Here is a 21,321-nt window from a genome sequence, read left to right on the forward strand (position 1 = left end):
GTTGATTTGTTTTATTATTTTTACCAGGAAAGGTGTAGGTAAGTATTTTCTGTCTTAGTTTTGTACACTGTCTTCCTGTTGGTCTTTTTATTTATGCTCTGTCATGGAAGTTTTGCAAGGCTCTTAAACTGAAATAAAGAAATGTGGCAAACCTAAAGAACTAAAAGTTTCAAGTACTTGGTGCCAATAAGCTAAACTACACTACTTTCCAGTGCTATTATTATGGTATTTTATTACACTGCCTCTTACCATAAAAAAGGAACAGGGTTGCCACTTGGAGTGAGATTTGAACCTGGAGGGAGTGATGAGTGTAAATTGTTGGGGGGGGGGGGGGGTGTAATGGGCACAAATGAACACTAGGACTACCAGCATTGTCATACTCCCCTACTAGAGGGAGTGATGAGTGTAAATTGTTGGGGGGGGGGGTGTAAAATGGGCACAAATGAACACTAGGACTACCAGCATTGTCATACTCCCCTACTAGAGGGAGTGATGAGTGTAAATTGTTGGGGGGGGGTGTAAAATGGGCACAAATGAACACTAGGACTACCAGCATTGTCATACTCCCCTACTAGAGGGAGTGATGAGTGTAAATTGTTGGGGGGGGTGTAAAATGGGCACAAATGAACACTAGGACTACCAGCATTGTCATACTCCCCTACTAGAGGGAGTGATGAGTGTAAATTGTTGGGGGGGGGTGTAAAATGGGCACAAATGAACACTAGGACTACCAGCATTGTCATACTCCCCTACTAGAGGGAGTGATGAGTGTAAATTGTTGGGGGGGGTGTAAAATGGGCACAAATGAACACTAGGACTACCAGCATTGTCATACTCCCCTACTAGAGGGAGTGATGAGTGTAAATTGTTGGGGGGGGGGTGTAAAATGGGCACAAATGAACACTAGGACTACCAGCATTGTCATACTCCCCTACTAGAGGGAGTGATGAGTGTAAATTGTTGGGGGGGGGGTGTAAAATGGGCACAAATGAACACTAGGACTACCAGCATTGTCATACTCCCCTACTAGTGCCCTTGTCAAAATGAGTGAGTAAGCATACGTTTCCAGAATGTTAGGAGTGATTTATTTTACTCGTATACCTTTATTGGCAAATTACAGATAATGATACTTTGGGTTTATCGCCACAGTAATCTGCACTGGAAGAGAACTTCGCCCGTTTTAACTGATCCCCCAAATGCTTCATTATTTCTTTAGTCATAGTGAATCTGTACTTTTGTACTATTAGTACACAGTTAATTAGGACTAACCAATATGTACATGTTGACTATGTTATCGTATAACAATAGTATAGGTTTACCTTGTTTACATTCATCATTAGGTTTACATTAAACAGGCATTGCCACTGAAATGACACTGACATACTAGTGATATACAATGAGACCAATGACAAATCCAATACAGTGTTCAACCTGAAGCTGACATCCATTTAATTACTCATTACTTTCCCATAAACACTGGCAGAATTATTGTCATGTTCCCTAGATTTATATTTGCATTTTAGAATGTTAATTGTCAATGCAATATAAGAATATTAAGCAAACAAAACATTAGACATTTCAACTGGTTTGAATGGCACATCAATTAATAAACCATTCACATACAGTCCCCTCCAAAAGTTTTGGAACAGCAAGGCAGAATCCCTAATTTTTGCTGTGCACCAAAGTCATTTAGATTTAAGACAAGAGTTCAGAATCTCAGCTTTTATTTCCTGGTAGTTTTCATCAGATGTGATGAGCCAAACACGATATACCATCCTTTCTTGAAACCCACCCATTTTTCAAGTGAGCAAAACTATTGGAACATGTGACTGAAAGATGTTTCTCGTTAACCTGGTGTTGCAATTAATGTTGTTTGTTAAAGCACTAAAAAGGTCTGCATTACTAGTCTCCTTCTTAGACCTATAGAGATTGTAATATATTTGTAAAAGAAGATAAACCACAATGAAGACCAGAGAGTAGAAAAACAAAACATTCTGAAACACAGAAAAGAGGGGAAATCAATCGGAGTCATTGGAAAAACATTGGGAATAGCAACCACGACCATTTGGAATGTCTTGAGAAAGAACAAATCCACTGATGCACTGAGCAACAGGCGTCAAACACACCCACTGATGAGGGAAGAATTGTCCTAGCTGTAGCCTATAAGAACCCAAAAACTACAGTAAGCCAGATCACCAACGACCTCCATAGAGCAGGGATGAAGGTATCCCAGTCCACTGTTTGGAGAAGACTCCGAGAGTAGACTTATGGAGGCCATACAGCATGATGCAAACCCCTGATCAGTAGCAAGAATCAGAAGGCCAGATTGGAGTTTGCCAGAAAGTACAGAGATGAGCCACATACATCCTGGAACACAGTCCTATGGATCGATGAAACCAAAATTAACCTCTACCAAAGTGATGGAAAGGTCAAAGTGTGGAGGAAGAAGGGAACGGCCCAAGATCTAAGGCACACAAGCTCATCTGTAAAGCATGGTGGTGGTAATGTCATGGCTTGGGCATGCATGGCCGCCTCTGGAACAGGCTCAATCATATTTATTGATGATGTAACTGATGATGGTAGCAGCAAAATGAATTCAGAGGTGTACAGACAATTTTTGTCTGCCAATGTAAGGAGGAATCCTACCAAACTAATTGGAAGGAGTTTCCTTTTGTTTTCAATGACCCAAAACATACCGCAAAGAAGACAAAGGAGTTCATCAGAGGGAAAAAGTGTAAAATTTTAGACTGGTCAAGTCAGTCACCTCATCTTAACCCGATTGAACATGCATTTTACCTGCTCAAGATGAGACTGAAGGGAGAATCCCCCCAAAATAAACAAGAATTAAAAGAAGCTGCCATAAAAGCCTGGAGTAGCATCACAAATGAAGAGTGCAACAGTTTGGTGATGTCCATGGGTCGCAGGCTTCAGGCTGTTCTTAAAAGCAATGGTTTTTCCACCAAAGACTGAGTGTAATTCACTTCAACTTTGTTTGTTTACTTTTGCTCATGTATAAAATGGTGTGGTGTAATACAAATGGTGATAAATCCAGATTTACTTGACATATTTTGAAGGAAATGCAAGTAAATAAAAGCTGAGATTCTGATCTCGTCTCATATCCATCTTTTAGTCTTAAACGCAAAGATCTTCTGTGAACAACAAAAACAAGGACATTGGCCTCGCCGTTCCAAGTATTTTGGAGGGGACTGTACCTATGTACACTATAATTAGCTTCAATTTAATAAAAATTGAAAAAAAAGTAGTGGCTATGAATAAGTAGTACAAAAAAAAGAATGTGATTATATTTGTGTTAATTTTATTCTTTAAACACCAAATTAATCCTCAGCTTGCCTTTGACACATTCTTCAATAAACATTTCCATGTCATCCTGAAATTCAAAAATGAATAGAAATGGCTCTTTTGCTAGCACTAGCATTTCAGTCAGTCAAAGTAGCTATAAGGTACCCATAAAGGTAGCCATAACTAACGAACTAAGACACACTAACCCTAGCTAGATTCATCCTTTATGACATAAACTTTACAATAACACAAAAATGACCTTCAGACATTATCATTTATTATTGTTGCTAACAAACATCTTTCTTCCATCTGCTCCCGCAACATACCAAAACAGTATCTGGATATTACGTTACATTCCGAGCCGCTAGGTGGCGCATGTCTGAAACTGCAGGTCTAGAACTGCAGGTCTCCGGCTGCTGGGCAGTTCAAGCCCCAAAGACGGAAACAGTGACGCCTGGTGGTTATTAGACGGCACCGCACAGCAAACTACAAAACAATACTCACTCGAAATGATGGATTAAGTATTAATGACATGTACGTGGAACAAATCCCATGTGTGTGCCTAGAACCTACAATACGTAAAACCAAAAGTACGTATGTAGAGTTTTAGTCTGTTTTAGTCAGAGACCGTATATATATATATAGAGGGTCTGTGGTTTTAATGCGGGTCTAAGGCGGCCGGAAGGCGCCGTTCGTCCCACTCACACCTCTTCCGGTCCGGCACATTTGAAAACCTGGTTCCTTCTTTCAAATGTTTCAAATGATTCGCTGAGGTTGTTTTGAAATTAACTTTTATTGAATTCAAAGAAAGGTTACAAAACGTACAAAAGGTATTTTTGTTTTCACGTAGACATATTGATGGTAAATGTTGTGTCTCCGTGCAGAAGTTAGTTAATATTCTTTAATGTAACACAGATCCTTGAACTAAGCTGTGAAACCAGCTGGATGATAATCGCCTCTACGTGAACATACGAGTCCGTCACTGCTGACAGCGAGTTTGTGGTCTTGGTTCGGCCCGATGGAGCGCGGCGCTGCGGGGGAGCTCGGCTGGGAGAGCCCGGCGGCTCCAGGTCGAGCTGCACTACAGGTAACGGTTATTAGGAGACGTGAATCTGGAGCATGAGTAAATCCTGGCTGTTATTATTGTCTGACCTATTGGACGGTTCAATGTTTTGGTTCCGTTGAGAAAGAGCGTGAAGAGCAGGCGACCTGCTACAGGCGATGCAGCGGATCCATCAGAGGAGACGAGCTCGACCCGTACGACTCACCCACACCACTAAATCACACTTAACACTTTAACACAGCCGTCCTAAAGTTTAACAGTTAGTAAATACTGTTCTTGTCCATTTTCTAATTTCAGTTCTCGGAGATACTGAACGGACTTGCAAACAAACTTCATCTGTCAAGAAAATAAGGTTTGAGCACCACAGTTTTTTTCCATTAATAAAATCGAGTCCTTAGGGATTACTGAAATAAAACGTGAATATAACTGATTACTGACATACATGGATATAAAATCTGAATTATTATTAAAATCAGAATTTTTATTATTTAAATAATAAAAATTCAGATTTTATATCCATGTATGTCAGTAATCAGTTATATTCACGTTTTATTTCAGTAATTTACTCCTAAGTAAAGCCTGGAGCAGTGGATCTCTTTTGCTATTTTTAAAAGGACCACTCAATAAAAGACCACAATAGCATATTTGGAATTGAAAGTGATTTTGGTTTCATGAGTTTTTAGATTTTTACATAGAACTGTCCAAAAACCTGTCTGAAGATGAGAGGATACTGATAGATTGATTTACCTGTATGTCTTTTTGCAGGGATTCGATTCCTGTTTTCTCCTCAGATAGTGATGATGATTTTGAAATCTGTAAGTAACTTTTTTTTCTTTCAATATCTGGAAGGCATTCATGTTAAACTAAGTAATTGAACGCTTTCTGTTTTCTTTTGTAGTTTTGAGTCGTGTAAGAACACCAAAAATTCAACCCAGACTGCAGTCTGTGAGAGGCAGTAATGATAGGTTGGTGCTAACGTCTTAACAAATAGCTCAATAAATGTATCAACATAAGGTGGTGATTTCTAACTGCACTTAATTCTACAGCCTTAAACATTTTATAGTGGATGACGTGTCCTCTGATGATGACTTTGTTGTTGAGAGGAAGAATCCACCTGTTTCTAACGGTGAGCACTATTGCCAGAGCTTCTATTCCAGCGCAGTTGTGCATCCTATAGTATGAAACCATGGTGCATGTGATTTGCCTTAACAAATTCACCAAAATCCAGTTGAACATTTTCCTTTTACTAAATCTAAATACATCTTATTAATATGCACTTTTAAAATATCATTTGTAGGATTTTGATTGTTGGATAAATGTTCAATGCGGTTGTGTTTTCACACAGACAAACGGAGTCACCCCAAAACCTCTGGGTCTGTCCGGAAGCCACAGAAACGAACTCCTTCTCACTATGACGCTCCAGTCTTTCTCAGCGATAGTGAGAATGATGAGGAAACCTGGAAGACACGACAAGATGGGTCCACCTGCCAGATCTCTTCACAGGTGAAGGACACCCCAGCTAAAGAACGCCAGCTCAGAGATGCCCTGCGTCTCCCCCCCCCTCTCACTACACCCCACCCTTCTGCACCCTCCTCAGCCCCGCCCACATGCAGTGGGAGGAGCAGTGACACAGCCAGCTCTGATGAGGAGTTCATGTCCTTACTGGACCGCATCAAGAAGAACCAGAAATTGGGAAGCTGTAGCATGCAAGGTTCTCCTAAACCCCCAGGAGGTACTGGTAATCTCACAGCCACTTTTATTATTCCTCATGAAATTAAATAGTGATCTGAATTTTTCATATAATTAGTTTCAAATACATGTTCAAATTTGTGCTTGATTTTAGCTGATTAACAGTGTATGGAGTCAGTTGATAATGAAAGATATACGTATTGGGGGTGGTGTTTACTATTATTAGATTTAGGCTAATTTAATGTGCTCCTCCATTCATGCACTGGCTATAGAACTTAAAGGTACAACAGCCTGTTGGACTCCATCTGTGAAGGCTGAGAAAGGCCGTGCCAGGGCACCAGGGGCAGAGTCTCTGGTGGACAAGACTGAAGAGCAGCTCCACATCAGCAGACCTGTCGGCCACAGTGAGCCGCGAACAGGCCCGAGCAGCAGGTAGAGGCCGAACAAAGCCCTGGCGTCCCTGCATCACATCACATTGTCTGACGTTTCAGATCAGGGGTTGGGTTACCCTAATCCTAGTTTTAGTCTACTTTTAAGAAATGAATTTTTTAAAAGTTTTTTTAAAAAAAGCTTCTTTGATACTTTTTGGGACTAGAATATATATATATATATAATAATTACCCCAAACTGGTAAGAATCTGACACTGAACTGGTTTCATGTATCTGGCAGAGTGGTGGTGTGTAAAAGTCCAGGCTGTTTCCTGCAGTCTCTCTCGGTCTCTGGATCCATTTACTGCCAGAACTTCAAGCAGAACAAGCATGAGCTCACCAGCAAACTCTACCAACTCTATAACACCAGCATATTTGACAGCAAGGTCAGCTTGTGCTCTCCCACATGTGTAAATGTTTGTAATGATGGTGCATTTTAGGTGGGTCCTAATTCAGCATTTTTAATTCCTTCAGCTACCCACAGACATGTCAGTCACATGGAATACAAAAATGAGGAAAACTGCTGGCTACTGTATTACGGGGCAGGAGCGAGGCACAGGCCGGCGATACGCTCGCATCGAACTGTCTGTCAAAGTCTGCGATTCTGCTGGTAACTTTTTTTGAGTTGGTCTAACATCTGCATTTGCAGTGTGTGTGTGTGTGTGTGTTCCGTGATGATTCCAGGTGAGGATGTACTGTGGTACGAGTAGAGCTATTCAAATTCTTCACAGTTTAATTAGCATTCAAGTACCTCTTCCTTTTGTGTCCTGTTTCAGTAACTTCAGTTACTTAAAGAATTGTCTGTCTCTCCATTACACTGAGGCTGTGTGCTTGTAACCTTGTGTAGGTACATGTCTTGTTACTTGCACTGATTGGAAGTTCAGTATAGGAGACACAGCTCTGTTTTTTAGTAACGTGGGGATTTAGCCTTTCCATGTCTGATGACCTTTGGCAGATCGGTTAAGGGACACGCTGGTTCATGAGCTGTGCCACGCAGCCACATGGCTGATCAACGGTGTGCGAGATGGCCACGGACCTTTCTGGAAGCTCTACGCATGTAAAGCCACACTGGCTCATCCTGAGTTGCCAATGGTCACCCGTTGCCACAGCTACGACATCAACTACAAGTATCAATACCAATGTGTCCGCTGCAAAAACACGTACGTGTTTCTCAGTCATATGTGTTCCATGTTCTGTTCAAATTTTGTTATTTGCTCATGTGGCTCAAGTGATAAAGCGAACATTGTCACAGTATTGTGTATATATATATATAATTATACCACCATATGTCTTTTTGGCCAGATTTTGGAACTGTATATTTATATAATCTGTTTCTAACATGGTGTCCCTAGGAACGTGGACAGTATAGGCCTACTGTCCTTTCTCCTGAAACACAATTTTTACTATTGAAGTACAAGTTATATTTATAAAATCTATAAAATTTATTAAAAAAAGTAAAAAAAAACAAAAACAAAAATACATATATATATATAATCTTTGCCTGTGATTATCCCTAGTATTGGTCGCCATTCCAAGTCTCTGGACACACACAAGTTCATCTGTGCCCTGTGTAAAGGCCAGCTGGTGCTCCTCACCACACCCAGGTCCCGGGGGCCCGCGCCCTTCGCCACGTTTGTGAAGGAGAATTATGGGACGGTGCGGCAGCAGCTCTCTGGCCAGAGTCACGCCGACGTCATGCGCAAGCTCAGTGCCGACTTTGCCAGCAAGACGTGCCTGAGCAACAGCTAATATCAGAACAACCTCCCTGGCCTGAATGTCATTTTTCTTGCGTATTTTGCTGTGCTGGTTTTTCTGGGGGTGTTTTTTTGCCTTACTGAAACCAGGGTATGTGTTGAGTATGACATTTCTGTGGCATTTGTAAATACACAGAGTTGGTATGTCATAAGCTAGTAAACTGGTACTTAAGATGGCTCAGTAGCTGTTAAAAGGCCCTGATTTACACATGCATTGTGGCAAGTTTGGTAGAGTGGTATACTTGAATTATAATTCTTCTTGTCCTGTTTTAGTGTTTAAATAAAGTTATTTTTATACATCTGACATGTTTATGAATACTTCTTGGAGATGGGGGGGATTAATTAATGCATTATATTTGCATTAATGCAAATATTGCAACTTGCATTAATAAACCCATAATGGGGCATGTGTGGGTAGACCCACTGCTTTTCAAGGTAAATTTGGAGAATATAGTTTTAACCTGTCAGTTAAGCACAATGTTTCATCTCAATTATGTATTAAATGTATTCCTTACATTCATTATTGTTAAAATTATTTTTATTTTCCTTTTATTGACTTTGTTAAGTATCCATGCTGTTGGGTGTATTCCTGCCCTTGTTGTATCCTGGCCAGTGTCGTTACTTGCCAAAACTGCCATGTTGTTCCCTCAGGGGGCCCTTCCTAGGGTCTGGCCTTTTTTTTATCACATTACCACCTCTTAAGACTAGTCTATGCTGTTTTGAAATACAGCATATGAGAAATGACATCCAAACATTTTTTGTATTTTTTATGCTATAAACAAATTTTAGGTCTATACAAAATATTGAATATCACATAAATAGGACAGGATCGCAGAGTGGGAAAATACAGCAACAGTCACATCACACAACTGCTTCAGAAATAAGAAAGGATGTTCAATTCTCCTTTCAAAAGCTTGGACATAAGGCGAGGTCACCACAGAAACTTGGGAGCAGCACACATAGGCTACAAACATCAAAACCTTCGCTTGTGGTCTCTTGGCCTGTAGATACATTTACTTATATATTAGGTGAAACTTAATTTTGTGATTTTGAGAACCTAGAGTGCTATAATTTATTAGAATTTCTTAAAGGATTCATTTAAAGGATCCTTTAAAGGAAATTTTAAGGATTACATTTCTTAAAGGATTCAGTGTGAGATCAAACACATTTGTAAACAATCATTGCAAACACATTAAGTAAGCAAACAACCAAAATACACTGAATATGTTTCCTAAAGACCTCGTAATCTTAACATTATCTTTATTCTCTAAGGTCATAATGTTACTCTTTGTACTGTTACTACAGTCATCCCAGACTATTTTTATGGAATTGTGCACTTTGAGGCTCCTATTAAAATCCTACAATCCTCCAAATGTCATAGTTTAGTTGTGGGTGTATCTCCCCTTAATTCCACCAGCTTAGTATAAACATGTTTTCTTCATAATGCGAAGAAACTCTTGCTGGTTCACTTCTCCATCACCATCTCGGTCTGCTTCATCAATCATTTCCTAATGATGAATACAGACAAAATTACATCAAAATACTGAAACTAAAATTATATATACAAAAACGTATCAAATAGACAACACAGAAAAACTAGTAGCGTGTAACAATATAAGCCAGTGTTGTTTTTTGTTTGTTTTCACATACATAAACAAACAACTGACTAATGGATCTTCTCACCTGAAGCTCATCATCAGTTAGGTTCTCCCCCAGCTCTTTAGCCACTCGCTTTAGGTTACGAAATGATATCTTGCCAGTCTCATCATCATCAAACAGCCTAAATGCCTTTAGAATTTCCTCTTTCGAATCCTTTTCAGCCTAAAGCATAACATAACCAACTGGTAAAGAAATGTGTTGGATATATAATATTGCTATTGCTGTTTTGTCACCAGGGCACAGAGCTCACCATCTTTTGGGTCATGATTGTGAGGAAGTCATTGAAGGAAATCTTGCCAGTACCATCTTTATCCACCTCTGCAATCATTTTCTTAATTTCTTCTTTTTTGGGTTCAAACCCAAGTGCCCTCATAGCCACCTATGGCCAAAAAGTATCTTAACATACACTGACTACTTACTTTATAATAAACATCCACAGTTTTTTTCATTCTTTTAGCAAGAGGCCAGCTTCAAACCACAGGACCGTTGCTGTCTGGATTATTTTGTGTGGCAGACCCATGTAAACTCAGCAGCAGGTTCATGTGTAAAAACACTGTTACCAGTTCAACATCAACTAATATATGGAGGGTGCTGTGCCCCCTCTGCAGTATGAACTGGTCCTGTAGCCTGAATCTAACCAATAATGAATGGGAAGTGGGTGGACAGAATTCCACATGGAAAGAGAATGACTACAGTTAGTAATTATACATCTATAAAATGCACCAATAATATAGATGTATGTAGATGGCAAATGAGTACAGATACAAGATGGGTGTATATATACATACGGGTCATTCTACAAAAACGTCCACTTTTGACAGGTGAAAAATTTTCCTACATAAATTTCTTTTTTTAGGATTTTAAATTATACTACATTATCACTGTACTAATTAGCTATAAGAACATATATAAGGTACACCTAAATGGCTTTTTGGCTTTTTTGTACATTTATTTGAAGATTTCATGTACTGTTACCCATCAGGATTGTAACACCAGTGACGGTAACACCAGTGACAACTTTCATAACAAACCTATTTTACAAAATAGCTGCCACAGGGAATCAAACCACATGTTGACAGTCATGAACTACTCACTGAACTATGTATAAATTTATCAATTTTTATTATTCTGTATTCATTTTCCAAAGATTAAAGTAGGGCATACCAGTGACTTGCACTAAAGCTTCGAAGGAAATCTTAGGGTAGATGATAAAATTTATAAAAAATGAAAAATGACATTGAACTTACAATGTGTCTGTTTTCAATAATCTTCAGAGAGGAAACAAAATGACTTCCTGTGATGTCATCAGCATGGCTTTGTATATTAAAATAATGGTCTTTTGTCATACGGTAACACCAGTGACATGAATATTGGGGACGTACACATTTATTATGGATTTTATTATATTTATTTGCAATATGGTATTTTTAAATATTTTGTGTGATATATTGGACCTTTATGGACACATAACTGCAGTTGAGTTAATAAAGTATATGTTTTCCATTCAAAAATTAAAGCCCTTAGTTTCCCAGCATGACAATGAGGACAGAACTTGGAAAAACACTCAAATGGTTGAAAAGAAAAACTGACTCATAAGTGGTTCAAAAAGATATAATTGTTCAAATATCATGTTGTTTTGTCTTAAAATGTAAATAAATCCCTAAATTTGAGGGCTTTTAAAATGCAACAGTCCTGTAAAGTCTAGGGACACAAAAGTGGACATTTCTGTAGAATGACCCACACATACATACACACACACACACACACACACACACACACACACACACACACACACACACACACACACACACATATATATATATATATATAGTACAGCTCTGAGAACCTTACCTTTAACTCCTTCACTTCAATGAAGCCAGAGGCATCAGTGTCAAACAGTTCAAAGGCTTCTCGTATCTCCTGCCTCATTTCCTCTGTTAATTCAGGTTTAGGACTAGTTTTCTTACGAGGCGCCACAGCCCCAAGTGACGGCCTCTTGGCGCTAGTGGCCTATAATAAATCAGCATTATCGAAGGCTTATGCACAAAACGCAAAGAAAGGACCATTATCTTAACTAACACTGTTCATCTTTTGACAATGGTCCACATAACGACCGGATAAATTACAGAATTATCAGTAGCACCAGATATAATACAATTATTATCTAAGAAGCATCTGAGCTGCCTCCTTAACAAGAGGATTGTCAGCAGGCTTTTATAAGGTCACAACAGTGTTGCAGTGACTCACCATTATAGTCAGAAGAGCAACAGAAATAACCGAGACACGTTACTATCGTGCAGTCCGAGGGTCTGCTGTCATATGGAGTCCTCTCGTCGTTTTTAACGGATTTAGCAACTAAAACGATTTCAGTAGGATTCATCCCTCACCACACCGTCGCTCCCAGCATCATCTCCTCCGTGCTGTGGTCTACTGGGCTTGAACCTGGTGGGCTGTGCAAACGCTGATTGGTCTTGGAGGGGCTTTTCAGAAACGTAATGAAGAACATGGTTTGCTACAGCAAATGAAGATGAATTCAGTGGACATACTAGGCTGTGGTTCAGATTTTTTTAATTGGTGTACCAAACGCTTAATTTGCTTCACACATTTGCTCTAGCGTAATGTGCCTTTATGAATAGGCTGTTTCAGCGCGACGTGTGTATTCTGGGCTCACGTTGCTCCTTACAAACCATTTGAAAAACCATATGTGCAGAAAACCACAATAAATAAAAAGAACCAAAGAAACAAATGTTAAGAGCGCCTCTGAACATTTAATCTGGGCGTGGAGGAGAGCCTGGTCTGCTGGTGCAGGATCTGCCCTAGCAATGGCGTCATTAGTCGTATCTCCACATCATTGGTGGAGCAGATGTGTCACCTCCATAGCGAGGAACACACCGCCAATGGAGCACGGTTCAGGTCTCAGGCGATATGTTCATGGTTCTTCTCACAGCTTAGGACTCTGACAGTTTTCAGGTGAGTTGGGCAAAGTTGTTGTGGATTTATTGCGTGTGGGGTCCTTGATCTCGGTGGGTTGTCGCACATGGTTTCATTCTTGTGTTTATATATATATCGTTAAATTTGTATATGATATCATTCAGTAGTCCATGGTCTACTTAGCTGTGTATCATATTATTATCATAAAATTGTTTAACTTGTACCACCGCCCCAATGTCTTTGTGCCTTACAGGTGGTTGGTATTAAGGTATTAAGGTCTGGAGTAATGGCAACGCGTATCCGACCGGTGAGTAACTTAATATTTCGTAAACAGTAATTGTGCGTGTTCAAAAATAATAACTAATGGTAGTTCAGTTATTGAGGTATTGCCAAATCTTGCATATATAGTGTTCACTTAGTTGCAACCTGTCTAATTTAAACAGAGCACCAAGCGGTGTGCAGTGATAGGTGGCTGTGGGTTTTTGGGCAGACACCTTGTTGAGCAGCTGGTTGAACAGGACTATACAGTGACTGTGTTTGACATCAGACACACCTGCCACCTTCCTGGGGTCTCCTTTCATCAAGGAGATCTGTGTGACAAACAGGTGACTAGATTCACGTTATACTTCTAGGCATCACACCTTTAATGTCTCGTTTCTTTATATCCTTACTGTTTTTTCCCCTGCAGGCTTTATTCACAGCTCTGAAGGACGTATCACTGGTGTTTCACTGTGCGTCTCCTCCCCCGGACAGTGGTGACCCAGCTCTCTTCCACAGGGTCAACGTCCAGGGCACGCGCACTCTGGTTGAAGCGTGCAGAGAGGCTGGGGTACAGGTAGACACTCTTCACATTTAAGTGGCACAACTTCTGTCTATTAACTGTTTTGCTGCATTAGTTATGTTTGACTGATGTCAAGGGTACACCTTTAACCAACAAAGGCAACTTGGTACACCTGATTTTGTTCATATGCATTTTACAACTGCATTTTAATTCAGATGTATGACACATGAGAACCATGGAAATTTCTAAAGAAATTATATAGACAGATTTTGTCTTTCTTGTCTAAAAACTAAGAAAAATGTCTGTTTCTGTAGACCTGCTATTTTGCAAGCTAACATTAATCCAGTTTGTACATTGCAACTGCAAACAGCAGTTTTTCATCCAATTGAAATTTGTGCAATTTACCCATCTGTGCAGTGTGATCTCTCTCTCTCAAACACACACACACACACACACACACACACACACACACACACACACACACACATTGTCACCTAATTACATGACTATTGGGAGAACTATAATCATTCTTCACAGACAGCAATTTTTATCACAGTCTTAACTGTTTATTTACTTTTAATAGAGTTAGTTTGAAATGTCCAGTATGTCAAATCCTTATGTTTTGTAGAAACTAGTTCTAACCAGCAGTGCCAGTGTGGTGTTTGAAGGAACTGACATTAAGAATGGAAAGGAAGATTTGCCTTATGCAGAAAGGCCCCTTGATTATTATACAGAGACCAAAATACTGCAGGAGAAGGTAAACGTATATTTTCCTATTGATTTGATGAACCCTCGTTATGAAAAACGAGTACTGTTTTTAATGTACTGTTAAAATCTACTTTTTCAACTATTTTACAGTCACTTTTCATACTTTATATTTGATACAGTATTGTTTGTTTTTGTATTTCCATTTTCTTTCAACCACTGGTTCAAATATGAGGAGAAATTCACAGTTTAAATGCTAAATTGTTACTCTCATAGATCGTTTTGGAAGCCTGCCATAAACAAAAGGATTTCTTAACTGTGGCGATTCGTCCTCATGGGATCTTTGGCCCACGAGACCCACAGCTAGTGCCCATCCTGGTGGACATGGCCCGCCAGGGCAAGATGAAGTTCATCATTGGGTGAGCAAGAATGACTTTTGGTTGACTGAGAGTGTAAAGAGAGTGTAAAGCTCCAGTATATGCTGTATTCCCAAAGAAATGTGGAGACCTGACCATCATACCAACATGAACTTGTTGGACTCTCTCTCATAAAACCATGAACATCTGAAAGTCATCTGAAAGGTGTTTAGTGGGGTTGAGGTCAGTGGACCATGCAGGCCACCAAATCAATCAAACCACATATATATGGACCTTGCATTGAGCAGTCATACTGGAGCAGGAAGTGGCTTTCTTGCCTCAAAGCTGAAAGCATATATTTGTTTAAATTGTCTTTGCATCTATAACTTCGCTATACTGTAACTAGGTCTTATTTACCTCAGGCAATCACAATGGCATTTTACACAAAAGCTCCTCCTTCTTCTCCTTCTCCTTTGTAGTAATAAAACACGGAACCACTAGGTGGCAGCCTTTCCTCAGAGTCTTTTTACTGTTTGGGCTGAAGGCATGAGGTGTTTTTCACTAGCTGGACCATCAGGCCAGTATTTAAAGGTGTTACATTTCAGTTTGCCTCGCTTTAATACTGTTCTTCTTGCTCTCCACATTTACTCTTTCACCCATGGACAGATGATTGGCTAAAGAGCATAATTCTTGATTTCTTTTAAAGTACAAGTCATCTGAGACCTGGGGCAGAAACATGTACCCACATCCCCTACCCATGTCAATTCTAAAGTTCATCTTTTTACTTGACTCTGCGTAGAACATTATCTAGATAGGCATGGCGTCATCGTGGTGGTGTTTGGTGAATGAACATTATCTAGACAGGCATGGCGTCATCGTGGTGGTGTTTGGTGAATGTGAGATGAGCACTGATGTTTGTTCTGCTTGTTTTAGTTGTTTCTGTCTTGCTACTCTTTCATAAGTCCTGTTTATGTCCAGTATTTTTAACTTTGTGGAACTGTGAACACTCTTCTTAGTTGAGGTTAGACACGGCTGTAGTTCCTCATAAGATACTTATGGATGTTTTGTAACAACTTTGAGTTGTTTTCGCCTTTCAGAGATTTTGGGAAAAACTTTCACAGGTTTTTGCTTTTACAGCTTTTCCGTGTGTTCATGAAGGTCAATGTGACATGGTGTCTCAGAACCTTAGAAATACCCCTTTTAACCTTTCTCAGACTTTTCACCATTTTTCTACAAGCATGATGTGCTTGTAGAAACTTTGGCGACTACTTCACACTCATGATCAGGTTCTATATAAATGAGGTTTTGATTAAACAAAACCTCCAGTCAAGACTGACTGTGTTCAGTCAACTAATAATCATCAATTTGATTGGTTAATTTGCTGATTATGTATCAGGGAATTTTCTTTTTTGCATGTGTAGCAGGTGTTGTTCCTTGAATAAATATTTTTTTTGTATAAAAAACAGCAGCAAATCAATAGTTTTTTGTGTGCTGGGATTATTTACTGGATGCAAACATGAGCTAAATAAGACAATGAAATGATGAAAGAATGGATTGTTTTAGGATATAAAGGAAAAGATGAGATCAGTGTTTGAGGATATGTGTAGCTATGTGTATATTAGTGGTGGGCCGTTATCGGCGTTAACGGCGTTCGATAATGTGAACTCTTATCGGGCGATATAAAAAAAATACCGCCATTAATCTATTCTTAAAGTTGGGTTGGGAACTGGGTCAAAATAGGTAAGCAAACTATGATGACTTTCACCTTGATAGTTTAGCTCGGGTGTATTCCTAACCAAATTGCACAGTAGGGGGCGAGAGTGAGTTTTTCAACCTGTGAATTACCACAACAAATCGCACATGTGCTTCCTAATGGAGACATTGACAAGACTAAAGTTGTTTGCAGCTTATGTAATGCGGAATTATTTTATTGTAGGAGTTCTACCAGTCTGAAGTAGCATTTAAACGCGAAGCGCCTGTTTGCTAATGCTGCTGACGCTGGGTCAAGCACTGGTGTAGCCCAGGGGAAGAGTCACCGCCAAACTACTGAGTGCAACCGAGGCAGCACTGCTCTATCTGACAAGTTGACCAATCTCTTCACTCAGTGGATTGCCACTAGCTGCCGACCCATAAACATGGGTAGAAACCCTATCTCAAAGACTGACTTTTAGTCATTACTTGGGTAGCACGCATATTCTGAATGAGCCATTTTAATCTAGATAAATTTCATTGAGATTAGATCTAGATCTAAAAATGAATCTATGCCCACCCGTAATATATATGTGGCAGGTGTGTGTGTGTGTGTATGTGTGTGTGTGTGTGTGTGGACTTATTTCCACAGGGCTGTATAGAGAGCTGTGGGTGCATAGATACCTGTAGCTGAAGAGATAATGTAGGCTTTTGTGTCTCCTTGCAGAGATGGGTCTAACCTAGTGGACTTCACTTATGTGGAGAATGTTGTCCATGGTCACATCCTGGCTGCTGAACATTTGAAGCAAGACTCTCCACTTTGTGGAAAGGTGGGTGTAATATCAAATCAAATAAAATCAAATCAAATATATTTGTATAGTGCTTTTCACGACACATGTTGTCACAAAGCGCTTTACAGGATTTACAAGGTTAACAATACTATGGATCATGATCCCTAATGATCAAGCCAAAGGCGACAGTGGCAAGGAAAAACTCCCTAGATGGTGGGGAAAAGGAAGAAACCTTAGGAGGACCAAGACTCAAAAGGGAACCCATCCTCCATTGGGCGGCCCGTTAACACACAAATTACACAAAAACAAATTATACAGACGAATACACAAGTTACAAACAAATCACACAATCAGGCTAAGTATAAGGTAACTAGAATGAAAGTTCTGGGTGTTGATATTGTCAATGTAAATGTCTTGTGATGAATGCCAGGTTTTCATTCCGTGTCGGAGCGATGATACTGGAATTGTAGGCTCCGACTGCAGTGTTACTCCCCAGGTGAAACTCGGAGAAGAAAGATATGTGATGTGGTAAATATGTAATAGATTATTCAAAGGCCAAACTAAACAGATAAGTCTTTAGTCGATATAATATGGTGGTGTGTGTGAGTAGGTGTTGTGGGAGTTAACAAATTATTCAGAAATTGCAAACCACTGGCAAGATGGCTGTGCACATGATCATACAAACCCACAAAAGTAAAAACGATCCATTAAAATAATATATAAATTACCATAATCATTGTATTGTTAGAGTACAGTTTCAGTGCATTCTGAGCCTTTTCTTTTAAGAAGCATAAAGCAGCTATTAGTATACCGATGCAGTTTGCTGATTTTGTGCATGACAAACCTGCATTTTGACATTGTCATAGTTGCTCACTTTGATGCCCAAAATGTAACTAACTTCAGAAGCAAGCTTGTGGAAACGTATCGCTACTTTCTCAATGCAGACTGGCAGTGCTGCCTACAGACCACCGCTAGCCTGGTAATTAAGCACTGTTGTTTATTTAAAAATTTGGTGACCAGTTAAAATGTGAAATTTCAGTTGCAGACATCTGCAAGAGAGCTCACCACACTTGGGCATGTTAGAAATGTCCAGAGAAACTGGAGTAGAGAAGTGATACAGCCATCGCCCACAACATTGGGTTCTTGAATAGTTTTCCCAGAGGCTGGGCACTGGGGGGGAAACTTCATAAAATAATGTGTTAATATATCTCTGTAGCTAGAGAATTTTGTGTCACTGTGAACAACTAGCAAAGTAGGTTGGAGCTCAGTCACTTGGTGTTACATGGGGGTAGGTTGGGGTATAGTTGACATTTTTAGGGCAACACAGCTTGGTGGTTAGCTAACAGTGGTTAGCATGTTTGGCTCTCAGCACTGGGGTCTTGGGTTCAAGTCCCTATCTCAGTGGATTTTCCATGTTTTCCACGTGTCTGCTTGGGGGTCTGGGGTCTCCAGATTAGATAAATTAGGTATTGTGTCCCTACATAAGTATCAGAGTGCATTTATGTGTGACTGTGTTGTCTGAGTGGGTATGCATGTGTGTCTTTATGGCCAATGGTGCCCTGTCCTGGGTGTTGCCTGTGGTGGATGGTGCTCTGGGGTGTTGTCCTCTCTCCCCTTCCTGTACCCTCTTCAGTCCCTGAGGTTTCAGGTAGAGAGTACGTTGTGTGCAACTGGCTGCTGCTTCTCTTGTACCTGTGCTAACTGTAAAGCCACCTTGGGTATCTAGAAAGGCACTATATAAATCCAAGCTTCATACAGGCTGTGGCTGTGGGTTCTGCTGAGAATTTAAATCCGGCTGAGCTGAGAAATTAGATATTAGCTTGTTTAATTTTATAGTACATTATAAGTTAATCTATGTACTAGTTTGTTGCATATTTGGCATAAAAATAATAATTACATTAAATGGGTTCATAGGTAAACTGGGCAAGCATTAAATACATTATGCTCATTCTGAATAGAAGATGAACAGAAAGAAGACATTAAGGAAGTGTTTACTCAGAGGAGAGGAAAAGGAATTAAATTTCAGTAAAGCAGAATTGGATGTTTATTTAAGACCCAACAGCATTTCTCACATTCCTCAAGGTCCAGGTTTTATGCTTCTGACATATTTTCTTCTACCTTGTCACTGACAGTGTTTGCATGCAACATGGTCTGTTGTAGCATATTTAAGGCAAAGATATGTGGTGTGTTCTGATAATTCATTTAACTGATTTAGCCTTGCTGTGGCTTGTTTGTGATTCTCCCCTAACACAAGATGTTTTTCTGCAGGACTGCCAATCTAGTCATAATTCATGGCAAACACACAAATAAGTAGAAGTAGTCAACATTTGTACATATAGGCAAAATAGTTGGTTAAAACCTTTACTTTTTTACTACATCTAACAGAGTGCCCTGTTAACAAGAAAAGTTACTTGCCAACTTGCTTGTTAACTTCTTGTTTATTTACTTAATTATTGCTTTAAAAAATAAAAAATACCTGAAATTAAGTTAATTGTTAAGCTCAAGTCAAAGCAACCCATAAGCTTGGCTACAAACATATGTAACCAGCTTAGAATGACCAAATATATATTCTCAAGGGGAAGAGGTTGTGCATATAAATTTGGTGAAAGTGATTCAAAATGGTTAGAGAACATTATTATATACAGTAAGTTTACACTGTTGCAGCTGAATTATCGAACTCAAACTGATTTTAAAAACTGCAATAAAAAATCAGATTGGACACATGCTGTTTAGACAAAGTCATTCTCTAAAACTAAGCTATAATACTACTGCCACTCCATAGAGATTTGCAAATCGTGAGGTATATAGTGATCTGGGATTCCTAGTTCCAGCTGAGAGAGCACTTGTACCCCTCCCCTAGAATTCTTTCCACTGTATTTACAAAGACACCAGCATGACATTTCTATTTCCACTAAAGCATCACACACTTCAGTAGTGGGGGTTTCCCTACCCTAAGTTTATGCTTTACAGTGTAAGGATGAGTTTTTCTGGTTCAGCAATTCATTTTATATTTTGGTCCTATAACGGATGGGTACTGGTGAAGTGCTTTAATGCTTTTTAAATCTAGGCAGGATGGAGAACATGTAGTTAATTGCATCCTCATTCTGAAACACAGAAGTCATAGAATAGATTCATTACTTTGGCACTTCCCAGTAGTATCATTGTAGAAAGTTATGCCCCAGTCTTGATGTATGATTTTTATCACATTTATTTTGCATATTTGCTCGTTTATCATCACCCTGTCTTTACAGGCTTATCACATCACCAATGACGAGCCCGTCCTCTTTTGGGACTTTATGTCCAAGGTGCTAGTCGGTCTGGGTTACGATGCCCCACGTTACCACCTACCCTACATGCTTGTTTATGGGATCGCACTGCTGCTGTGGATACTAACGCTGCTTCTGGGCCCTTTGGTGACAATAAAGCCCACGTTCACCCCAATGCGCGTGGCTCTGGCCGGCAAGCACCACTACTACAGCTGTGCACGGGCGAAGAAGGACCTGGGTTACCAACCACTGGTAGGTTTGCAGGAGGCTATAGCTCAAACCTTGTCCAGCTACACACATCTTCAGAGGGGAGTCTAGACTGTTATTGAGTCTGTTTCATCTGCACTGGTTGTGTATGTGTTGAAATTGAACTGTGCTCATAGCAGTGCTGATGCAAAATCATTTTTTTTCTGGTTAATCCTGATCTTGGTCACTGTAGCCTATATAGAAGAACTGATCCAGAAGCAGTGATCATGTTTACAATGCTCCATGAGTACAAGCCCTGGACTTGGCCAGTTGTAAGGATTATGTTCAGTTGCATATTTTGGAATGATGTTCAAGGAATTCACTTATGCCTCTAAAAAGATAAATTGTGTGCTCTGAATACAAATTTCAAAGATTGGTGTAATTCCATCTTTCAATATATTTCTCAATAAAAGTGTTGTATTATATTCCATTTTATTGTTGTGGACTTTTTATTCGTCATACATTAAAATACAGAACTGACTACTTTCAAGTAGAATATGAATGTAAAAAATGGTATCGAATGTTTTACTGGGATGGGCACATAGTCTCTGTCTCTTAGCACTTGCATCCGCATTTTGTGAGCATTGAGCAATACGTGGTGCATATTCTGTGATGTAGGGTGTGCTCACGGACGCCTTCCTGTAGATCTGAGGAATCCTTTC

The 21,321-nt window shown here is 39.7% G+C and overlaps 3 protein-coding genes across 6 annotated transcripts; 2 read left to right on the forward strand and 1 right to left on the reverse strand.

Moving 5' to 3' along the window:
* The first annotated feature begins 3,764 nt into the window (after positions 1–3,764).
* Positions 3,765–8,539, forward strand: gcna (germ cell nuclear acidic peptidase). Of its 2 annotated transcripts, none has more exons than XM_077022762.1 (13): positions 3,765–3,890; positions 4,216–4,387; positions 4,491–4,557; positions 4,661–4,715; positions 5,129–5,178; positions 5,262–5,328; positions 5,410–5,489; positions 5,709–6,095; positions 6,325–6,484; positions 6,723–6,867; positions 6,956–7,091; positions 7,437–7,641; positions 7,999–8,539. In XM_077022762.1, exons 2-13 carry the CDS (start codon positions 4,319–4,321, stop codon positions 8,228–8,230), a joined length of 1,653 nt encoding a protein of 550 aa, XP_076878877.1. In that variant the 5' UTR covers positions 3,765–3,890; positions 4,216–4,318; the 3' UTR covers positions 8,231–8,539. The 2 variants fall into 2 exon arrangements, with proteins under 2 accessions (XP_076878877.1, XP_076878876.1); XM_077022761.1 differs by lacking the exon at positions 3,765–3,890 and adding an exon at positions 3,967–4,130.
* A 202-nt stretch (positions 8,540–8,741) lies between these two features.
* Positions 8,742–12,420, reverse strand: cetn2 (centrin, EF-hand protein, 2). Its single transcript, XM_077022766.1, has 5 exons — positions 12,142–12,420; positions 11,746–11,904; positions 10,145–10,273; positions 9,919–10,056; positions 8,742–9,743 (listed from the first exon to the last, which is right to left on the reverse strand). Exons 1-5 carry the CDS (start codon positions 12,142–12,144, stop codon positions 9,654–9,656), a joined length of 519 nt encoding a protein of 172 aa, XP_076878881.1. The 5' UTR covers positions 12,145–12,420; the 3' UTR covers positions 8,742–9,653.
* Positions 12,421–12,711: 291 nt separating this feature from the next.
* On the forward strand, positions 12,712–21,089 carry nsdhl (NAD(P) dependent 3-beta-hydroxysteroid dehydrogenase NSDHL). 3 transcript variants are annotated; one of them, XM_077022763.1, is made up of 8 exons: positions 12,713–12,864; positions 13,079–13,132; positions 13,269–13,430; positions 13,514–13,660; positions 14,235–14,363; positions 14,588–14,730; positions 17,084–17,186; positions 20,399–21,089. In XM_077022763.1, the coding sequence occupies exons 2-8, from the start codon at positions 13,112–13,114 to the stop codon at positions 20,729–20,731; spliced, it is 1,038 nt and encodes a 345-aa protein (XP_076878878.1). In that variant the 5' UTR covers positions 12,713–12,864; positions 13,079–13,111; the 3' UTR covers positions 20,732–21,089. The 3 variants fall into 3 exon arrangements, with proteins under 3 accessions (XP_076878880.1, XP_076878878.1, XP_076878879.1); XM_077022764.1 differs by lacking the exon at positions 12,713–12,864 and adding an exon at positions 12,881–12,917; XM_077022765.1 differs by lacking the exon at positions 13,269–13,430 and having other exon boundaries at positions 12,712–12,864.
* The last annotated feature ends 232 nt before the right edge of the window (positions 21,090–21,321 follow it).

Source organism: Brachyhypopomus gauderio, chromosome 11 (genome assembly GCF_052324685.1).
Source record: "Brachyhypopomus gauderio isolate BG-103 chromosome 11, BGAUD_0.2, whole genome shotgun sequence".
NCBI classification, from domain to species: Eukaryota; Metazoa; Chordata; class Actinopteri; order Gymnotiformes; family Hypopomidae; genus Brachyhypopomus; species Brachyhypopomus gauderio.